This window comes from Periplaneta americana, chromosome 6, assembly GCF_040183065.1.
Source record: "Periplaneta americana isolate PAMFEO1 chromosome 6, P.americana_PAMFEO1_priV1, whole genome shotgun sequence".
Classification (NCBI taxonomy): Eukaryota; Metazoa; Arthropoda; class Insecta; order Blattodea; family Blattidae; genus Periplaneta; species Periplaneta americana.
The window spans coordinates 101,113,395-101,128,398 of record NC_091122.1 but is presented as its reverse complement, the minus strand read 5'-3'; the positions used below and the strand labels follow the sequence as shown (position 1 = coordinate 101,128,398).

The window sequence follows — 15,004 nt, the reverse complement described above, 5'->3', positions numbered from 1 at the left end:
AAATCGTCGATTCCCATGAGAGTTATATACTCTAGTAGAAAGCACGTTGCAGCACATTATCCTCTGGTTTTAGGGCCTGCAGTAAATGTCAGTTCGGATGAAATTGCAACTGCTTGCGCAGAATATCCAACACATTCAACTTCGGGATTTGCAGATCACTGCTGCTTTTGATGGTACTACCTTCACAGACCTGCTTCACTGTTTTCCTCGTTTACAGGCGAGTGTGCGGTTGATTTCCTTTTACAAATGTATTCCCTTATCTAAAAATCGGAGTACCTACCACTTGCGAATTGTAGATCCACTGGATGGATCTGCATCAAATCTTGTTCGGAAATGTTGTTTTGTTGAACAGTAAATAATAACAGACTGGTTAATATGAAAATCCAGGATACAAAACGCTCTTCTGTCCTTTACGGCAGTCATTTCGTCTCAACAGTGATCGATATTATAGTGGTGGGATGTGATTTGAAAATATAATTAGGTCTACTGTAAAAAGAAATGTATTAATTAAAGAGTTTAATGAGATACGGCTGTGTGTTGTAACAAACAACATACAAATCTATCTGAACTAATCACTGTGAAACCTATATTGCGAAGGAGGCCGAGAAACACTTCTGATGAAGCAAAATTTCGCGATTTTTTCTACAGCTACTGTATAAAGTTCGACGGAGTGGAAATATTGCAGAACTTCGTTTTTTCTAGCATATGTTGTGTATTGTCGTATTAACACAATTTTACATTCTTGTGTCACATTCTTGTAAGTTGTCATTGTGTCTGATATAAAATAATAGACACACTATACTATAGTGAGGATCACGTAAGTTCAGTTCCCAAACAGCAAATATTTCCGCCTTGTCAGTGTTGCCAACTGTTACCAGATATCACCACATGTAGTAAAATCACGATCCTATGTACTGAATGACTTCTTTACTCACCGTACTTTACCTTAATGTCGGAAGGTTATTCTAAATAGTTTCAATAATAATGAGAAATGTATTGCTATGTTCTATTCTTTTATTCCTTTACATTATTATTAGTATTAGCATTAATAGTTATAGACGTAAATATACAACAAAGTATAGTATATAATATTCAAGAATCAAATCTGTTCCAAGACCAATTAAATTATTGTCACTTCACTTCAAAGATTCCAGCGTACATATACTGTACTTCCTAAAGGTAGATAAATTAATAACCAATTGACTTTTGGTTGGAATTCGAATGAACTTCTGATTATCTTTTGAAATTAGTAAGGAAATGGATAATACAACTAGGCTAAAACTGAAATAATAATAAATCAACTTACAAAAATAATTTTGGTCCTTAAAAGCCATAAGTAATTTCACTTCTAGATACCTTTTTAAAGATTTCATTTGTTTGTAAATTGCTTAATAATGCTACACTTACACTTATTATTTCTGCAACTCCACGTCTGTCAATGAAAAAATGTATGATACATAACTGTGAAGTCTCTTTTTGGCTCTTGTGTCCTAAATTTAAATAAGAAAAAACAAATGATTCAAGAAATGTGAGCTGGTGAAAATTAAATACTCAATTAATAAAATAATTACTACCAAAAGAATATTTTATTAATTCTATACAAAAGATGGATTACACAGAACAGATGGCCAGAAATCATAGATTTTTACACAACATACAGCAAGAAACGATCATCAAAAAATGCTTTTGTACACAATAATATCTTTCAAACGAAGTGAAATAGCCAATAAGTTCAATAAATATTATGCTAATAAGTAATAACTATAATTAATAATTATCTACAAGCTGTAAAAGGGAATAAAATAGTATATTGTTGAAATTAGGGGGTTATGGTTTATTACGTGTATTTATAATTTTAATTACTTTTTCTACATTTAATTATATTTTAATTTCTATTAGATTAGTTGGTGGTGTGGTTGTTAGTTTTATCTGTGTACGTCAGACTATTAAGGAAAACTGAAAGAAATGTTAAATCTACTATCTACTTTATATAACAATATTTAATCAAGAACTGAATATTACTATTAATTTAATAACATAAGACCCAAAACATCTCCAAGTCCAGACAATACACATGCTGATTTTCTTAAACATGTTGGCAAACAAGCAAACTCACTACTTTTATCTTGTAATCTCATCTAAAATACAATATCTGTCTGGAGAAAATCTATCATAACATCAATTTTGAAAAGCAATTATTCAACTAATATCTTTTCGAGTTATCGACAGATACCACTTACTAGTATGATAGCCAAAATTATGGAAGAGATGATTTCATAGATTGAATTGGTTCCTGGAATCTAGTAACTAACTTTCATTTTATTGGGTTGACCTTAGAGAATTGCATTCAACAAATGGACAGATTTTAAATTTTAGTCAAGATATTAAAGATATTTTAAACAGAAAACAAAACAACTTAACAATTTTAATTTATTTTCAAGGATCATATGGCTCTGTAGATATAAATCACTTAAGAAATTGCAAACTTAGGGTGTCCATGATAAAGTGTTACACTGGGTCAGTGACTTGATTATTTGATTCATTGTCACAAATATGTAAATAGAGACAGATTCATCTGGGCTTCCCACATTGTTGTTTTCAGGAATACATTTTCCAATATTAATGTCGATGGTCTAACTAAAGAAATAGATCTTATGATAATCTCATCATTTGCAGATAATATGGTTGTCTAGAACAAAAAATCACAGTCCACAAATATTAATAAACTGAGCCAAAATCCCAACAGACTTTTTGACTCTATTTGGAGAACTCAAACTTGCTCAATTAAGGGAAACTTTACTAATAAAACACAATCCCAAGTTATTTCAAAATGAATAGTATATAAGTTAACTTTAACAGATGATGTTAAGAAATGTGATACTTCTCCAGACATTTTAAAAATCATTAGAAACGATAAATGATCTGGTCAGTGAGTGACTACATACAGTATTTTTTATAGATGGATCCTGTTTACCAAGCCATAGATGTAGTGGTGTTGTAGTACAATACCAGTATATTCCCTTTTACCGGGAATTATATTCAAACATTTGTTTGCCCCATTTTAACCGTGACAACGCTTTTTAGCTTTTTAAACATTCTGGTTATTGTATTGTGTTTGTGTTTAGTGAAAGATTTTAGATAAGGGCGCAAATAGCCATAGTAGCTGACGCGCCCTTTTTAAACGCCACTAACTAACTAACTAACTTCAAACACTGACTAATTTTGATAGTGAAAATTTAGATACATTTTTAAGCTTACAAAATCTCCAGTATCGACTTCATAAATCTGAGAAGGCTGTCATATTATCAGATTCAAAATCAGATGTTCTTGCTGCAGTAATGGACGTAACAGCATGAAATCTCAATATTTTACAGTGTTTTAATATTTTAAGCAAAATGGTCGAATTACATCGACGACTGGTACTTCCGTGGATCCATGAACTTTATGGAGTGGGAGGTAATGAGGTAGCTGAAAGGTAGCAAAATTACTGTAAGGTTATCTATACCTGCATCTTACCACACTGTTAAAAGAATAACAAGATCAGAACATGACAATGTGGTAACAAAAATCGGAATGATTCTAAAGCAAATGAAAAAATTGCAATAGGCCATCCGGCATCTGCTCCACGATGGAGGAAAATCCTCAGAAGAAACCAACTAATCAGACCAAATGGGGGATCCAAACTACCCTCGAGTGCAGCTCTGAATTTGCAGGCCAACGAGTCTACCGACTAAGCTACATTGGTGGCTCCACTAAAAATATGAAGTACATGGCACTCAGATTATTAAATTGACAAACCTAAACAATTATTCATCAGTTAAGCTATAAAATATAATACATAGCAAGCAAGTTAATTCAATTTAAAAGTATAAACAATTCAATCAGTTGAAATATACAGAAACTGATAATAAATATCATGCAAATTACTTCACATTACAAGCATAAACAATTCATCACTTGTGGTATACAGCCTACTATTTAATTTACAGCACATACAATTCATCAGTTAAGCTATAGACCTACAGTCTACTATTCAATTTACAGCATATATAATTCATCAATTAAGCGAAACAAAAATATAGTACAATATATAGTAAAAATAATACACCTAATTTAATAACTGAACTTCTATGAAAATCTACAGTGGCAGTACTCATATTATCACAGGCCATGATTGTCTCAAATATTTACAAAGAACTGATATTTCAGAATCTCCCCATGCCATTTCTGAAATCTCAATGAAGATATGGATCATTGTCTTGACTGTTTAACTTTACACAGCTTTCAATCATCTGGTTAAATATTGGAGTGCAAGATAACAAATGACATCAACTGCTGAACACTTGGTATCAATCAACCAACAACTTCATTACATTAAAGGGGAAAAAAAACTGAAAGAATTAATTGTATATAGACACAACACATAAGACAAGGCCGCTTCAGAACAGTAATTGGCAAGGCTCTGTTGTTTTAGGATTCTTATGTAGATTCAATTTCACCTGAAAGAAAAAAGTAGCATCTATAAGTAGTAGTAGTAGTAGTAGTAGTAATGATAATAATAATAATAATAATAATAATAATAATAATAATAATAATAATGACTGTAAAGTATGGAAATTAATATTGCAATGTAATATCAAAAGGTGATTTCACACCATCAACTCTTATCATTTAGTACAACAAATCTATTATATTCAGTTGCAATCACCAGTAGCTGTTCTTTCCTCCATTTTGTTGTTGGCTGATTTTTCACAAGTCTGCTATGATATGCAGCACTATCCATGACAATAACGCATTGCCCTAATGTTCTCAGGTCAACAACTGTGTTTGCACCCACTTCTCAACTACAGGGCTATTCATAGCACTATGGTAGTCCTGACTTTTCTTTCAATTGCATGAAAAAATTAAATCAGCACCTGCAATAAAAATTATACCTGGGCATATAATTACGTCACATGAATTCACAGCATTTAAATAAAGAAAATAAAACATGACATGAGATCCTCTTTGGTGAAAGGCTTTCCCACGTTTTTATTTAGTCACCAATTTTTATATTTTTGTACCCTGATTTAAAAAATTACTCTTGCCAAATTTATGTAAAATATAAATCAATATAACTCACCGAGTATAAATCCACCTTTCGTTCCGGCATCTAATCTTCCACCCTCATTTGTTGGTCTATGAATAACACCATTCATGTCACTGGAAACTTCACCTGGTTTATTTCATGAATAAGTGAGTGATCCTACTTAAAAAAACAGAGAGAGAAAAGCAATTCACATTGACACTCTAAGAGACACAAAAATTTTAAAGACAGGAAAACCGTTCAAGAATTTTATAACTAACCTCTAGTTATAATATGAAACTATTAATTGCAAAACATGTTGTTCCCACCTGATTTCATTACTAGTAGCCTATATTAATTGCAATTTCATATTCCACATAAGTGTTAATCTATTTGTTAGTAAAAAATTCAATCACTCAATGTCTCACAATGCATTGAAATTTACCATTCATAAAAATCCAAGTCTCATCCAAGAATACTACGGGTTTAGGGTTCTCACGCTCCACATTTCTTATATATTCTCTTAAAAATGAATAACATCACTTTCTCATACATGTGTATAAGGATCCCCTTTGCTCCATAGAAATTTCATCTCTTTCAAAATTTTTTTCACCGATGATAAGGATACTCTAAATAAATATGTTTCATAATCATCATTCATATGTTCCAGAACTTTTGCTGCTGTTAGTACTTCCCCTGTAACAGTAAATGAAAATTATGCCATATTTTTATACATAGGCCTATGACTAATATCAGAATTACATTGCATAAATCAACACAATAATTCCTGTAACTTCCCTACCTTTATGTAACTTGTCATAAATAAATCTCGCAATTGCATCTTTCGTAAAATCATCAGCATCAGTCACTGGATGTTTACGTAGTCTATGTTTTCCTGGTGTCACGAGTGGGGTCCCCTTGTGTGAATTTATCACTTTCGTGGCTGTAGTTAAGCCAAGCTGTAATAACAAACAATAACATAATACTTCTAAAAATTGTTATATCATAAAATTCATGCATGATACCAACATTTACAGCTATATGAATAGAAAATGATCAACATGTTAGGTTGGGTCTACGATAGGTTTAAGTAGGCTAATATTTAGGTAATTCTCTAGAAAAGCTACACCAAAGAAGGCATAATTTTATTTTGTTTAATTGATTTCTGTGATATTTACATAGTGATGAACACGTGGTTTTAGTGCACAGCCACAAATACTTTCAGCACAAAAATCCTTTGACACTTACCTGTATATTCTAATGCATTGTTGTAGTCCCTCCCTCAAACTTGTTACTAATTACCAATATAACATGCGAGAGGTCCAGGACGAAGAGAAATGGTTAGTTTCCCAGTAGTGCGTCCTCGTCCTCTCGAGTGTTATATCTTAACAAGTACTTTGGGTGGGGTAGCTTTTCTGAAGAAACACCATATTTAATATTACTTAGACCAGTCATGAATAAATTATTCAGCCAGAGTCAACGTTCCTATGCTTTGTAGAGTATGTTATATAGTCATTATATAAAACTGAATTATTTTTAAGCACCATAACAGGCCAACATTCATGTAATATTTGCTGCAATATCAAGTTAATAATTACAATATGACTTGTATTTTCTTCAGCCGATGTGGCATGTAAATTGTGATCTGAACGGTTAATTTAATACCAAAAGAGAAAACTGGAAATTTACTTTCGTGCTGTTTGATTATTTGTTCGTCTAATTTGTAAATGTATTTAAGCTATCACCTACTGCAGTACTACAGTATCTTAAATGTATTTAGTGTGGCAATATGAAAATCACTGACTTGATTAAAGATAGGCCTAACCTAAAAATTTGTTTTGTTTGACCACAATCATGAAATTATTAGTGCAAACTCCTAAAACTGAATACCACTTTGAAATGTATGCTTAAGAATACTTACTCCTAATAATTTTCCTATTCTGGTTGTAATTGCTGTCTCCGTTAGCATAATTCCTTCTTCATTATCTTCTTTCTTCAACTCATTATACACGTGAACTACAGATTTCTGAAGCGTACTCTGAATGCCACACATTTTCTTCCTTGGAGGAGTCACTGCAACACTATTTCATTTTTTTGACATAGTAATAAAAATCTAAACACGAAAGAAATTCATTAAAATTTGAAATAATATTTCTATCCATTACCCACGTGCATTATCACGCCCAAATATATTATATTTATTCGTACTTATCTAACTATTCTTGAATTATAACCACAACGCAACACATAAAATAACTATTATGTATTAATATTAATACTAATATAATTAATTATTAATAAGTTCGAATTTCACTATCTTCCAGTAACCGGCTGAGAAATCTAGTACAATTTTAATTTCATGGAACTCCAGTACCGGCAAATATTGTCGATATTTGCCTCAGCTGCCAACATACCAGTTACAAAATCACTACCATTTATAGTATTTGTCAGTATCGAAATTCGAAACGAAGTTGGCAAAAGAAAATTCAACCTTCAAACTAGAAAATCACCATAATCCACTAGCATTTGTAGTAATGGGGGAAAAATGGTTAGGTTTCACCCTTAGGGTATCAAGTTACCTGGTCTTCCCTATAATTGCGGGCTTAGAATGTGTTGTCATATAAACAAAAGCACGTGTATGAGTAAGATGCCATTGGCTGATGGAACCTTACAACTTTTGTGCTACTCGGCGTAGGTGAAGAAGTAGTTTGCTGTGTATTTCACAAAATCAATTTATCACTTCAATATAATCATAACAATCATTTCGTCAAACAATTCCAAATATTGTTTAATTACATAATTTTGAAAACATGTCATAAATTCATAATTATTTTACATATTATAATTATGGCATGTAGCGCATGCACAGAAAATGCTATGGAAGGAAGGAGAAGAGGGGGAAATTTGTAGAATGTGTTAAGCATTGGAAAGGCACACCGTTGAGAAGTGGCGAAAAGCAAATTGTTCTAAATGTGTTCAGTAAATTCTGTGAAAAGTATCCAACATTAAGTACCGGTATTCAACTATTCAGGATATTATAGTGAATTTGACGGCAAAGTTTACTGGTGTTTCTTCATCAAGCATTAACTCTGCACGCAGTGACGTGATAAATAAAGGGCATTTATCTGCACGGGTAAACCGCGTAAACGCAAAAAAACCTGTGACAGAAGTGCAGTGTGTCGAGTTTTTAAGACGTGTGCACCACACTTAAAGTGCATCACTCTTTTTATGAATGAGCCACTTACAATAAAGTAATGACTTTTATAAATAGTAATCCCGACATGCCGAACTTAAAGAAGACAAGTCTTCACAATATTCTGCGGGAGATCGGGTTTGAGTTTGTACAGAGAAACAGAAAGAACATTATTGTTGACCGCGAAGATAATTATATTATTGTGGTGTAGAAAGTATTTGAGGAAAATACGAGAATATAGGCGAGAGGGACGTAAGTTATATTTTCTTGACGAGACGTGGGTCAACGAAGGTCATGCTGTTTCTAAAGTGTGGGTAGATTCTACCACAAAAAAGGCGTTTTTGACAGGGCTGACTACCGGGTTGAAAAATTCATCTGGGAAAGGGAGGCGTCTCATTTTACTTCACATAGAAAATAAAGATGGTTTTGTGGAGGGTGAGGAGTTCATTATGGAATCAAAGAAAACCGTGGACTATCATGAAGAGATGGCCGGCAACGTCTTCATAAATAATTGGTTTAAAAGAATTTTGTCTTCGCTTGCACCCACAGTGTAATTATTATGGACAATGCGTCCTACCAGAGTGTGAAGGAGTGTGAAGTTGGATCGCGTTCCCACTAAGCAGTGGCTGAAAAAAGATGTGATCGAGTGGATGGATGCGAAAGAAATAGGATATAGGACGGACATAGTGAAGGACGAACTGATAAGACAGCTAACGTTAATAAGAAGTTCGACAAATATGTTGTGGATTCTATGGCAGAACAGGCAGGTCACACGGTGTTAAGACTCCCTCCTTATCACTGTGTATTAAATATCATAGAAGCCGTTTGGAGCGAAGTGAAAGGGTATGTTGCCCTAAATAATAAATCTGGTAAACTTAATGAAGTCATCAAGACCTTACTAAACGAAGGCTTAAAGTTGGTAACACCGGATATATGGCGGTTGTTCATACGCCATGTAGAAGGAGAAGAGAATGGAAATCGAACGGCCTGTGCGACACCATTGTTGACTGGTTCATTATCAACCCAGCTGAGTGCAGCAGCAGCAGCAGCGGTGAAGAGGAAGAGGGAAGTTTTCTGGGAGGAGTTCGTGCCTTGTCTGATTCTGATTTAGTAGGCAATTAAAATAGTTATTTTATGTCTTTCGTACGTATTAGTAGGTCTCTACGCTCATAAGAGGCCTGTTCATGAAATCAGATCTGGATTGCATTCATATTTACTTACTTTAGTCGTCATTTCTTTGATTTTATCGTAAGAACGTGACCTCTACCAAGCGGTGACAGTTTTATACAGTTAAAAGTGACAGCCACATGACAGGTAAAGTAGTGCCACAATACTGCCCAATCACAGCAGCTCGAGGATGGATACCTTTTGCAGCTTTGTTTACAGTACTGTACAACATATTCTTAGCCTGTTATATGAGTGATATTACAAAAATCTCGGATTTAGTTTTTTTATCTAATGGTGGCTACTTGACTTTTCGTCATTCACCCATATGAAATCAGTTTTGTAGACCAAAAATTTACCTACAGAGTCGTTGCCCAGGGTGCGCCATAGGAGGCTGGTCTACACTACACCCCTGATGAGATGAGATGAGATTTGTTGGAATGCCACAGGAGAACGGAGCTTCCAGAGAAAACCCCTGTGTTACCTGAATCACGAGCTTGCCCAACACAAATTATAAATCGGGGGTACGTCGGATATCGAACCCGAGTTCACAGGATTATAAGTCCAGCGCTCTAGCCACTATATCACTGTTGAACAATGTTTTCCGTTATGGGGCATGGATTTTCATGGTGATTGTGTTTAGGAATAGGCTGTTTGGTGTCGTCATATTTATATTTCTTCGGTTATTTTGGAGATAACTCGGCAACATTCGGAATCGCTAAAAATCAACAACACAAAACTCCCTACTGCATATACACTAAATCGCCGCAAACATCTAGAATCAGTGTAATTTACTTAAAAGGAAGTGAAAAATAATATTATTTTCTGTGCTCTGTTTGATAAGGTATGTAAAGGTGACAGAGTTGTGGTGAAGGTCACAAACCATTTCTACAGTGAAGGCGCAGTCATTCACTGGCACGGGACTCACCAGAAAGGGACGCCTCACATGGACGGCACGCCATACCTGACGCAGTGTCCTATTCAGCCTCACACCAGCTTTGTGTATAATTTCACTGCAGATACACCTGGCACACATATGTGGCACGCTCACATTGGTTTGTATTGAACATACTAAATTTTGAGAAGAAAACTAGACTTTGGGAACAAACCCATTTATCCCATAAATGTATGAACTATATTTTAAAAATACTAGTATATACAGGATGTTTCCGGGCTAGTGTTACAACTTTCAGGGATGATGGGGAAGGGCACATGTATCAATTTGAGATAAGGAACCCTGGTCCGAAAATGACTGAGTTGAAAGTTATAAGCAAAAATAGTTGTGTGGAAATGGAATTGTAATTTGGCACCAGGTGCCCTCCTTCCCTTAACCTTTGGAACAGTCGTGGAAAGATAGTATGGGTCGGATTTCTCCTACATGGGTACTTGGCCGGATACTATCTGTGAGCTTGTCTATTGTTCCCATTGCCTCATCCGTATTCGAAAATCATGTCTGCATATTCCGCTCTCGTATATACTTCTCCATTTCACTAGGACTGATCGACTGGACACTGCAACTTGTACACATATACTGCTTTCTACAGACGTGCATTTCAGGACCAACCATGCCGTTACACATTACGCCATCTGCATTGCTTTAGTGTAGTTTCCTGTCCCCACCCTTCAGATAGTGCACTGAATGGAATACTGTAAGTAGACAACGTAAACAACGTCAGATGAATACAGTATGTGTAAGATGTACAGATAAATACATATAAATAAGGTGTACAGAGGAATAAAATTATTTAATTTCCACAAAACTATTTTCGCTTGTAACTTTCGACTCAGTCATTTCCAGACCAGGGTTCCTTATCTCAAATTGATACATGTGTCCTTCCCCATCATCCCTGAAAGTTTGTAACACTAGCCCGGAAACACTCTGTCTAATAGTTACATTCGTGGTATAATTTATGTGGCTGCAGTTAATTCATATCTGTCAATTTTACATTCTAACAACGGCCTTAAAACAATGTAATACAGATTTTATCCTGAGGGAAAGAAATAAGTAAAGAATATATTAAGAAGGGGGTTCCTTTCCACAATGAATTTCAAATAAAACATAACTATGTACAGTATCAACTATTATCAATTAAAGTCATAGAGGCAACCTACTGTGCATATGTGAAACATTTTGTTGAAAACTCTTAGTCCTATTTGAAAAGGAATTTCATTCTATGTTCTTTGCTGTGAGTGAACTTATCGATAACTTTCTGGTTCAAATTGGAAATTCATGATAGTTTTCTTCACTAAAAGCGTTGATAATGATGGAAACCTTATTTGTTCCATGGTTGTTATTACACTCTTCATTACAGAGAAAAAACAACCACAAAGGTTGCACACGGAGTGCCACCATTATTAGTAATAACCTACACAGCTTAACAGCTTCATTTGTGGGAAAGCTAAGCTAGATGCGCGCGCAAGAGGAACAAGTAAGAATTCCGATGACAAAGTAATTGTCACACCTTGCTGGACTGAATGGAAAGGGATATATCGCTGTTAAAGAAATTGCTGATCAGAAAAAATTAATTGAAATGCTGTGGAAGAAATAACAATTCAATCTAGATTCAATTAAGAAATATAATAAAGGTGGTTGTATCATAAACCTGCAACCAGAGCAGCCATTGCCACTGTTACACAAACTTAGAGTGATGCCAGTAAGAGTTTAATCCCTATGTAAATAGTGAATCTGCTATAAATATTCATTCCATCTCCGTTTCTCCTAAGTGTTCAAATATATTTTGAAATAGAAGAATAGTGCCTAATTTGGGGATATGAAATACCTCCTTAGAGATGCATTGTCATCTACCAGAATTTATGAAAATATTAGAGCCGGCCATCTACTTATTTTATACATTTTCCTTGAAATAGATATCATCACAACATTTTATGTTCAACATGTTCTTTATTCACAAAAACCTACAAAGTTTTTCCATCATGCAAATTTTTTTTTTTATTTCTACTAAAGTTAATTAATTTATTTATCAGAACATTACTATGAGTAGTGCTGTTAATAAAGTTTTCAAAGCTAGAGGAAGAAGACCATTGGCCTTTTCCCTCTCTCCACAACAATTATGAAGTTTTAATGAAGAATACATCTATTAGATGCTGAGGATACCCTCGTTCTTTTATTATGGACCATATATTTTTTTCTATTTATTCGATCAAAAGCCTTTTCCAAGTTTACTAATAAAACTTTAGTTTGAAGATTAAATTATTTTTCTTTTTAAATAGTATTTGTTATATAAGATAAACACATTGTCAATTGTTGCATGGCCAGGTCTGAAACCATTTTGCTCCTCTCCTAGAAAAACCTTTTGATAATGCTCTATCCAGTCTGCTTTATCTATTACCATATATTCATTCTTATTGTATAGTTTTATTCAAATGTTTAATTACGGTAGGTACTTTCCATAAAACTCTTGTCTGCTCTGAATATCATCTTCTATTTTTCTTATAAATTTTTCCCCAAGATCTTTGGTAAGCATTGCTAACAATAATTGCCATTGCCTGGTTTCTTTTTTCTTTGTAAATTATTATTTTTTTTATATCTGCTTAGATTCTTTGTTATCTTGTTGCGGCGACTGTTTATAAACAAGGCTGGTTTAAAGAATTTTGGAGGCCCCTGCAAGGCTTTATTTTGGGGCCCTCACATGTTTACCTCAGGTCAGCCGTCAATGTTGTAAGTTGCCAATGTATCCCAGCCTTTTCATAGTACAAAATTTTCAAATTACTGTATTACATAGATAATATGTTACCAATAATTTAGTTTCAAAAACTATATTTTAGGCATTAATATATTATTTTTGTACCTACATTAGTAGTTACCATAGTGGAGTAGTTTCTTCATTCAAACAAAATACAAACATATCAGTACAGTATTACAAAACACTCTAATGGAATTACTTTCCTGATATGGAAAGTAGATAATTTTATATTGAAGAAATCTCAAAAGACTAGCCCATTCTTTATTAATAAACTTTATATTATTGCGCCGTCTACAGCTTATCGTTCGTGAATACATCGAATTATTATTAGACATATTTTGGTTCATGTGGACAAACGTTTTCGACTTTAATAAGTCATCTTCAGATCATGCTTCTGAATTTCTTTGTTGTTCCACCTACAGCTTCTTGTGTTGCTTTTCCTATGAAGTTCTTGATATTCTGCTACTCTTCTTCATAATTTTGTTCAGTTGCTGCATTTAATACGAATTTTTGTAGTCTTTGTTGACATGAATTCCTTGTACTTTCATCTCTAAGGAGGTATGTTTTGAAGACTTCTTTGACTATGTTTCAGTTAACAATAGATTAAGATCACAGTTAACAGATGTACATACATGTAAAAGAGAATGCAACATTAATTTGGACTATTACTTGGTAATGGCCATATTATTACTATGACAAAATGGAAAAAATATTAAAAGTAGAAGTAAGAAAGGTCTTGGAATGGATATTAAACCCTTAGTGTCACATGTTCCTATATTTATTAATAATAAAAAAGACGTGTTAGTTATGTTAAAATTGTTAATACTTGTAAATTGTTTTGTTCTTATTCAGACATTAATCTTCATATGGGTCCATTATTGTCGGGATTGGTGTATTGCCAATTCTTGCGTTAAAATCCCCACAAATCACTTTCCTGCAGTTGTATATTTTCAAGTTGACCATAAAACTGTTCACTTTCTTTTTTATATTTTTTTACTTTCTCAGGTGCATACGAGTAAGTCCCAATGAATGTTAAACGAATTATATTTTTATTCTTAACGTAACTATTCGTTCACTTACATATGTGTACTACCTACCAGTATTTAATATACGTATGATTATGGAATTCCTACTAACATTACTACTCTGCTTCCAGCTCTGATATTCTGTGGCACACCATTATTTATAGATCATTGTATAAGCTTTCAGTTCCTTAGTCCCTTTCAGTTTCCTCTTTGTCTTGGTTATAACTGCAATGTGTGTTCGTTTTTCGTTTTTTTTCTAGACTTATAATCTTGTGGACCCGGGTTCGATTCCCGGCCTACCCACGATTTATAACTTGTGTTGGGCAAGCCAGTGGTTTAGGTAACACAGAGGTTTTCTCCAGAAGCTCTGGTTGCCCTATGGCATCCCAACAAATGTCCATCATCTCATCTCATCTCAGGTATAATATAGCCTAGATCAGCTTCCTATGGTGCACCTTGGACCACAATTCTGTTGGTAAATTGATCTTCACATGGGTGAATGACGAACAGAAAAGTAGTACCTGCAGTTAGTACAAAAAAATTAATTCCCAATCCCTTACATTTCACGTTACACACGTTACAATGTTTAATTTATCCTTAATCCCTAATCATTGGGCTTCTAAATAAGACTCATATGTGGTACAGTTTCTCTACGGTTCCAAATTGTTTCTGTGTTCTCTGGAGGCTCTTATGTAGATAATCCACTTTAGAATTTTTCCTTCATTAGTCTTCCAACCTCATCAGGCATTTTCAACATTACTTATATTACAGGCTATCGGTTATCTCATGAAACCTACTTGCGTGTTAAGGGAAGAATAAACTGAATGGGAAGCTTCCCTCCCTCACTACACTT

At 34.0% G+C, this 15,004-nt stretch overlaps 1 protein-coding gene and 1 long non-coding RNA gene across 4 annotated transcripts in view; one reads left to right on the top strand and one right to left on the bottom strand.

Moving 5' to 3' along the window:
- The window catches only part of LOC138701558 (uncharacterized), a 67,513-nt gene that overhangs the window by 20,368 nt on the left and 32,141 nt on the right, over positions 1 to 15,004 (top strand). Inside the window, exon 4 of the mRNA XM_069828574.1 lies at positions 10,267 to 10,477. Within this exon, the coding sequence (XP_069684675.1) occupies positions 10,267 to 10,477 (211 nt within the window). The remainder of the gene's footprint in view (positions 1 to 10,266; positions 10,478 to 15,004) is intronic.
- Positions 1,722 to 7,253, bottom strand: LOC138701557 (uncharacterized). Of its 3 annotated transcripts, none has more exons than XR_011332620.1 (6): positions 6,987 to 7,253; positions 5,868 to 6,024; positions 5,511 to 5,761; positions 5,123 to 5,245; positions 4,709 to 4,916; positions 1,722 to 4,499 (listed from the first exon to the last, which is right to left on the bottom strand). It is a non-coding gene; the product is annotated as an uncharacterized lncRNA (long non-coding RNA). The 3 variants fall into 3 exon arrangements; XR_011332621.1 differs by having other exon boundaries at positions 5,123 to 5,248; positions 5,619 to 5,761; positions 6,987 to 7,245; XR_011332619.1 differs by having other exon boundaries at positions 1,726 to 4,499; positions 5,123 to 5,248; positions 6,987 to 7,249.